At 57.0% G+C, this 7750-nt stretch overlaps 1 protein-coding gene across 1 annotated transcript; it reads right to left on the bottom strand.

Moving 5' to 3' along the window:
* Positions 1 to 5319: 5319 nt before the first annotated feature.
* On the bottom strand, positions 5320 to 7480 carry LOC135210609 (interaptin-like). The gene has a single exon (XM_064243442.1). The coding sequence runs from the start codon at positions 7428 to 7430 to the stop codon at positions 6171 to 6173; it is 1260 nt and encodes a 419-aa protein (XP_064099512.1). The 5' UTR covers positions 7431 to 7480; the 3' UTR covers positions 5320 to 6170.
* Between the last annotated feature and the right edge of the window lie 270 nt (positions 7481 to 7750).

Below are 7750 nucleotides of genomic sequence, written 5' to 3' on the forward strand. Positions count from 1 at the left end.
TTTTTTTTTTTGGGGCGCCTCCTCTGGGAAGGGCCAGTGAGCGTCCGGCGGTCCCCCGGCTGCCGTACACTTTCCAGCCAGCTTTTTTTTTTTTCGGGCGCCTCCTCTGGGAAGGGCCAGTGAGCGTCCTTCGGTCCCCCCCTTTTCCCCCGGCCGCCGTCCACTCTCCAGCCAGCTTTTTTTTTTTCGGGCGCCTCCTCTGGGAAGGGCCAGTGAGCGTCCGGCGGTCCCCCAGCCACCGTCCACTCTCCAGCCAGCTTTTTTTTTTGTTTCGGGCGCGCCTCCTCTGGGAAGGGCAGTGAGCGTACGGCGGTCCCCGGGCCGCCCTCCACTCTCCAGCCAGCTTTTTTTTTTTTTTCGGGCGCCTCCTCTGGAAGGGCCAGTGAGCGTCCGGCGGTCCCCCGGCCGTCGTCCACTCTCCAGCCAGCTTTTTTTTTTTTTCTTTTTTTTTGGGCCCGCCTCCTCTGGGAAGGGCCATGTGAGCGTTTCCGGCGGGTCCCCCCGGCCGCCCCTCCACTCTCCAGCCAGCTTTTTTTTTTTTCGGGCGCCTCCTCTGGGAAGGGCCAGTGAGCGTCCGGCGGTCCCCCGGCTGCCGTACACTTTCCAGCCAGCTTTTTTTTTTTTCGGGCGCCTCCTCTGGGAAGGGCCAGTGAGCGTCCAGCGGTCCCCCGGCCGCCGTCCACTCTCCAGCCAGCTTTTTTTTTTTTGGGGGGACGGGCGCCTCCTCGGGAAGGGCCAGTGGCGTCCGGCGGTCCCCCGGCCGCCGTCCACTCTCCAGCCAGCTTTTTTTTTTTCGGGCGCCTCCTCTGGGAGGGCCAGTGAGCGTCCGGCGGTCCCCATCCCACTGTCCACTGTCCAGCTTGCTTTTTTTTTTTTCCGGGCATCCTCCTACTGGGAAAAAAGGGACCTCCAGGGAAGGGCCAGTGAGCGTCCGGCGGTCCCCGGCCGCCCTCCACTCTCCAGCCAGCTTTTTTTTTTTCGGCGCCTCCTCTGGGAAGGGCCAGTGAGCGTCCGGCGGTCCCCCGGCCGCCGTCCACTCTCCAGCCAGCTTTTTTTTTTTTCGCGCCGGGCCTCCTCTGGAAGGGCCAGTGAGCGTCCGGCGGTCCCCCGGCCGCCGTCCACTCTCCAGCCAGCTTTATTTTTTTTTCGGGCGCCTCCTCTGGGAAGGGCCAGTGAGCGTCCGGCGGTCCCCCCCGGCCTTTTTTTTTTTTGCCGTAATCCACTCCAGCCAGCTTTTTTTTTTTCGGGCGCCTCCTCTGGGAAGGGAGGCCAAGTGAGCGTCCGGCGGTTCCCCCGGAAGCCGTCCACTCTCCAGCCAGCTTTTTTTTTTTTTTGCGGGCGCCTCCTCTGGGAAGGGCCAGTGAGCGTCCGGCGGTCCCCCGGCCCGCCGTCCACTCTCCAGCCAGCTTTTTTTTTTTCGGGGGGGGCGCCTCCTCGGGAACCTGGGAAGGGCCAGTGAGCGTCCGGCGGTCCGGGGCCAGTCCATGGTCTCTCCAGCCAAGCTTTTTTTTTGGGGGGGCGGGCGCCTCCTCTGGGAAAGGCCAGTGAGCGTCCGGCGGTACCCCGGCCGCCGTCCACTCTCCAGCCAGCTTTTTTTTTTTTTTCGGGCGCCTCTCGGGAAGGGCCAGTGAGCGTCCGGCGGTCCCCCGCCCCCGGTCCACTCTCCAGCCAGCTTTTTTTTTTTTTCGGGCGCCTCCTCTGGGAAGGGCCAGTGAGCGTCCGGCGGTCCCCCGGCCGCTGTCCACTCTCCAGCCAGTTTTTTTTTTTTTTTGGGCGCCTCCTCTGGGAAGGACCAGTGAGCGTCCGGCGTTCCCCCGGCCGCCGTCCACTCTCCAGCCAGCTTTTTTTTTTTTTTCGGGCGCCTCCTCTGGGAAGGGCCAGTGAGCGTCTGGCGGTCCCCCGGCCGCCGTCCACTCTCCAGCCAGCTTTTTTTTTTTTTCGGGCGCCTCCTCTGGGAAAGGCCAGTGAGCGTCTGGCGGTTCCCCAGCCGCCGTCCACTATCCAGCCAGCTTTTTTTTTTTTTCGGGCGCCCATCTGGGAAGGGCCAGTGCGCGTCCGGCGGTCCCCCGGCCGCCATCCACTCTCCAGCCGTTTTTTTTTTTTTTTTTTTTTGGGCGCCTCCTCTGGGAAGGGTGAGCGTCCGGCGTTTCCCCCCGGCCGTCCTCTCCAGCCAGCTTTTTTTTTTTTGGGGCCTCCTCTGGGAAGGGCCAGTGAGCGTCCGGCGGTCCCCCGGCCGCCCGTCCACTCTCCAGCCAGCTTTTTTTTTTTTTTTTTCGGGCGCCTCCTCTGGGAAAGGGCCAGGGCGGGCGGCCCCCCAGCCGCCGTCCACTCAGCCAGCCCTTTTTTTTTTTTTTTCGGGCGCCTCATCTGGGAAGGGCCAGTGGTCCTCCGGCCGCCACCCTCCGCCATTTTTTTTTTTTTTGGGCGCCTCCTCTGGGAAGGGCCTGACCCGGCGGCCCCCGGCCGCCGTCCACTCTCCAGCCAGCTTTTTTTTTTTTCGGGCGCCTCCTCTGGGAAGGGCCAGAGCGCCGGCGGTCCCCCGCGCCATCCCCTCAGCCAGCTTTTTTTTTTTTTTCGGGCGCCTCCTCTGGGAAGGGCCAGAGCGTCCGGCGGTCCCCCACCGCCTCCACTCACCGTTTTTTTTTTTTTTTCGGGCGCCTCATCTGGGAAGGGCCAGTGAGCGTCCGGCAGTCCCCCGGCCGCCATCCACTCTCCAGCCGGTTTTTTTTTTTTTTCGGGCGCCTCCTCTGGGAAGGGCCAGTGAACGTCCAGCGGTCCCCCCGGCCGCCGTCCACTCTCCAGCCAGCTTTTTTTTTTTCGGGCGCCTCCTCTGGGAAGGGCCAGTGAGCGTCCGGTGGTCCCCCGGCCGCCGTCCACTCTCCAGCCAGCTTTTTTTTTTTTCGGCGCCTCCTCTGGGAAGGGCAGTGAGCGTCCGGCGGTCCCCCAGCCGCCGTCCACTCACCAGCCAGCTTTTTTTTTTTTCGGGCGCCTCCTCTGGGAAGGGCCAGTGAGCGTCCGGCGGTCCCCCGGCCGCCGTCCACTCTCCAGCCAGCTTTTTTTTTCGGGCGCCTCCTCTGGGAAGGGCCAGTGAGCGTCCGGCGGTCCCCCGGCCGCCGTCCACTCTCCAGCCAGCTTTTTTTTTTTTTTCGAGCGCCGTCCACTTTCTCCAGGCCAGGGCCTTTTTTTTTTTTTTTCTGGGCGGCCTCCTCTGGGAAGGGCCACGTGAGCGTCCGGCGGCTCCCGCCGGCCGTTCCACCCTCTCCAGGCCAGCTTTTTTTTTTTTTTTTCGGCGCCTCCTCTGGGAAGGGCCAGGTGGGCGTCCGGCGGTCCCCCGGCCGCCGTCCACTCTCCAGCCAGCTTTTTTTTTTTTTTCGGGTGCCTCCTCTGGGAAGGGCCAGTGAGCGTCCGGCGGTCCCCCAGCCGCCGTCCACTCTCCAGCCAGCTTTTTTTTTTTTTTTCGGGCGCCTCCTCTGGGAAGGGCCAGTGAGCGTCCGGCGGTCCCCGGCCGCCGTCCACTCTCCAGCCAGTTTTTTTTTTTCGGGCGCCTCCTCTGGGAAAGGGCCGTGAGGCGTCCGGCGGTTCCCCCCGGCCGCCGGCCACTCTTCCAGCATCTTTTTTTTTTTTTTTCCGGGCGGGGGGCCTCCTCTGGGAAGGGCCATGAGCGTCCGGCGGTTCCCCCGGGCCCGGCCGCGTCCCACCTTTTTTTTTTTTTTCTCCAAAGGCCAGTGTTTTGTTTTTTTTTTTTCCGGGCGGCCCCCATCCTCTGGAAAGGGCCAGTTTTTTTTTTGGGGGGCGCCTCCTCGGGAAGGTTACCGGCCGGCCCGGTCGTCCCACTCTCCAGCCAGCTTTTTTTTTTTTCGGGCGCCTCCTCCTCGGGAAGGGCCAGTGACGGGCCCGGGGCGGTCCCCCCGGCCGGCCGTCCACTCTCCAGCCAGCTTTTTTTTTTTTTCCGGGCGCCTCCTCTGGGAAAAGGGCCAGTGAGCGGTCCGGCGGTTCCCCGGCCGCCGTCCACTCTCCAGCCAGTTTTTTTTTTTTGGGGGGCGGGCCTTCCTCTGGGAAGGGCCAGTTGCGCCGGCCGGGGTCCCCCGGCCGCCTTCCACCTCCTGCCAGCTTTTTTTTTTTTTTCGGGCGCCCCTCTGGGAAGGGCCCAATTGAGCGTCCGGCGGTCCCCCGGCCGCCCGGTCCACTCCCAGCCAGCTTTTTTTTTTTTCGGGCGCCTCCTCTTGGGAAGGGAGTAGTGAGGCGGTCCCCCGGCCGGGTCCCCCAGGCCGCTTTTTTTTTTTTTTCGGGTCCCTCCTCTCCAGGCCAAGCCCTTTTTTTTTTTTCCCCCGGCCGCCTCCTCTGGGAATTTTTTTTTTTTTTTTGGCCAAGGGAGTGCGTCCGGCGGTGCCCCCCCTGGGACCGTGTTTCCACCTCTTCCTCCATCCAGGCTTTTTTTTTTTCGGGCGCCTCCTCTGGGAAAGGGCCAAGTGGAGCATCCTGCGGTCCCCCGGCCGCCGTCCACCTCTCCCCAGCCAGCTTTTTTTTTTTTCCGGGAGCCCTCCTCCTGGAAGGCCCAAGTGAGAGTCCGGCGGTTTTTTTTTTTTTTCCCCCAGGGCCGCCGTCCACTCTCCAGGGCCAAGGGCTTTTTTTTTTTTAGGGCGACATTCCTCTGGGAAAGGGCCAGTGAGCATCACGGCGGTTCCCCCCACGGCCGCCGGTCCACTCTCCCAGGCCAGCTTTTTTTTTTTTTTTTATCGGGCGACCTCCTCTGGGTGGGCCAAGGGAGCCGTACGGCGGTCCCCCAGCCACCGTCCACTCCTACAGGCAAGGCTTTTTTTTTTTCCCCCCTGGGCCGCCCCGTCTTGGGGAAGGGCCGTGAGCGTTTCGGCGGTCCCCCGGGCCGCCCGACACTATCCAGCCAGCTGTTTTTTTTTTCTTTTTTTTTTTTTTTTCGGGCGCCTCCTCTGGGAAGGGCCAGTAAGAGTCGGCCGTAGCCCCCGGTCCCCCAGGCCCACAGTCCCCACTCTCCATCCAGCCTTTTTTTTTTTTTTTCGGGCGCCTCCTCTGGGAAAGGGCCACAGTGAGCGTCCTGGCGGTCCCCGGCCGCCCTCCATCTTCCAGTCCAGCTCCGGGGCCGCCTCCTCTGGGAAGCCAGTTGAGCGTTTTTTTTTTTTTTCCGGCGGTCCCCCCTCGGCTGGGTACACTTTCCAGCCAGTTTTTTTTTTTTTCGAGCCTCCTCTGGGAAGGGTGCCAGTGGAGCGGTGGGGTGGGGTGGAGGCCCCCGTTTTTTTTTTTAAGGGGGTCGTCGGTCCCCGGGGCCCCCCCCCCCCCCCCCGGCCTTTTGTACACTTTCCAGCCAGCTTTTTTTATTTTCGGGCGCCTCCTCTGGGAAGGGCCAGTGAGCGTCCGGCGGTCCCCCGGCCGCCGTACACTCTCCAGCCAGCTTTTTTTTTTTTTCTGCGCCTCCTCTGTGAAGGGGCTAGTGAGCGTCCGGCGGTCCCCCGTCCGCCGTACACTCTCCAGCCAGCTTTTTTTTTTTTTGGGCGCCTCCTCTGGGAAGGGCCAGTGAGCGTCCGGCGGTCCCCCGGCCGCCGTCCACTCTCCAGCCAGCTTTTTTTTTTTTTTGGGGCGCCTCCTCTGGGAAGGGCCAGTGAGCGTCCGGCGGTCCCCCGGCCGCCGTCCACTCTCCAGCCAGCTTTTTTTTTTTTTCGGGCGCCTCCTTTGGGAAGGGCCAGTTAGTGTCCGGCGGTCCCCCGGCAGCCGGCGCCTTCTTTGGGAAGGGCCAGTGAGCGTCCAGCGGTCCCCCGGCCTCCGTCCACTCTCCAGCCAGCTTTTTTTCGGGCGCCTCCTCTGGGAAAGGCCAGTGAGCGTCCGGCAGTCCCCCGGCTACCGTCCACTCTCCAGCCAGCTTTTTTTTCGGGCGCCTCCTCTGGGAAGGGCTAGTTAGCGTCCCCTTTGGGAAGGGCCAGTGAGATTCCGATGGTCCCCCGGCTGCTGTCCGTTCTCCAGCTAGGTTTGGGCACCTCCTTTGGAAAGGGCTAATGAGTAGCCTGTGGTCACCTGGCTGCCGTCCAATCTCCAGCCAGCTTCTGGGGCCTATTCTGAACAGGGCTAGTTTGCTCTCCATTCTACCTTGGCTTCATTACTTCGATTTCCTCTTCTTATTTTTCATATTCTAATTCCAAGTTTTATTCTATATCTTTTTCCATAATCATATCGTAATCTTTCATTAACTCTTTGAGGTTGTTCATTACCTCTTTCATATTTGTTTTACTTTTCTGATTCTCCTTCATCGACTCGATGACCTCATTTTCCAGAGCTTCAATTGTCGCTACAAATTCCAATTCTTCCTTTTTGAATGTTTCAATCTCCTTGTCCTTCTCCAAATTCATAGCCTGCAGGTAAATTAATTCTACTTTGAGGTCTGTTATTTCTTTTTCCATCTTAGCTTTCCTCTTTTCATTGTCCTCCATTAACTCGATGACCTCATTTTCCAGACCTTCTATTGCCTTTCTAATTTCAATTATTTCTTTTTTCAAATTTTCATTCTCCTCGTCCTTTACCATGTTCAGTGATTGGAGGATCATCGACTCTTCTTTGAGGTTTTTTATTTCCTTTTCCATCCTAGTTTTCCTCTTCTCATTATCCTCCATCAACTCGATGATCTCATTTTCCAGACCTTCAATTGCCTTTCCAATTTCAATTACCTCTTCTTTCAATTTTTCAATCTCCTTGTCCTTTTCTAAATTCATATCCTGCAGGATAGTCTTCTCTTCTTTCAGGTACATTATTTCCTTTTCCAATTCAGTTTCCAGGCTCTTCTTTTCTCCTATCAAGTTCACAACCTCCTTTTCCAGACTTTCAATCGTTTGTTCACAATCAATGACTTCTGTTTTAAATTGTTGTAGCTGCTCTTCCTTTGTTTTATTCAGAGATATTAGGTCTGTTATTTCTTTTTCCATTTCATTTTTCAGGCTGTCCTTTTCTTTCATTAAGGAGACGATCTCATTTTCCAGAACTTCAATTATCTCTCCATTTTCAATTACCTCCCTTTTAAATTTTTCAATCTCCATGTCCCTTTCCAAATTCATATCCTGCAGATTAGTCATCTCTTCTTTCAGGTCCATTATTTCCTTCTCCATTTCAATCTTCAGGCTTTCCTTTTCTTTCAACAAGGAGACGACCTCACTTTCCAGACCTTCAATCGTTTTTCCACAAGCAATGACTTCTTTTTTAAATAGTTCCAGCTTCTCTTCCTTTTCCATATTCACAGATATGAGGTCGTTCATTTCCTTTTCCAATTCAATCTTCAGGCTTTCCTTTTCTTTCAACAAGGAGACGACTTCACTTTCCAGGCCTTCAATCGTTTGTCCACAAGCAATGACTTCTTTTTTAAATAGTTCCAGCTTCTCTTCCTTTTCCATATTCGCAGATATGAGGTCGTTCATTTCCTTTTCCGTTTCAATCTTCAGGCTTTCCTTTTCTTTCAACAAGGAGACGACCTTCTCACTTTCCAGACCCTTCAATCGGTTTGTCCACAAGCAATGAACTTCTTTTTTTAAATAGTTTTTTCCAGGCTTCTCTTCCCTTTTCCCATATTTCGGGCAGAATATGAGGTCGGTTTCATTTTCCTTTTCCGTTTTCAATTTCTCAGGCTTTTCCTTTTTTAATTCGTTCAACACAAAGGGAGACGAACCTCACTTTTTTCCAGACCTTCAAATCCGTTTTGTCTAAACATTTTTAATATTGTCCTTATTTCAAACTTTTC

Source organism: Macrobrachium nipponense, chromosome 11, assembly GCF_015104395.2.
Source record: "Macrobrachium nipponense isolate FS-2020 chromosome 11, ASM1510439v2, whole genome shotgun sequence".
NCBI classification, from domain to species: Eukaryota; Metazoa; Arthropoda; class Malacostraca; order Decapoda; family Palaemonidae; genus Macrobrachium; species Macrobrachium nipponense.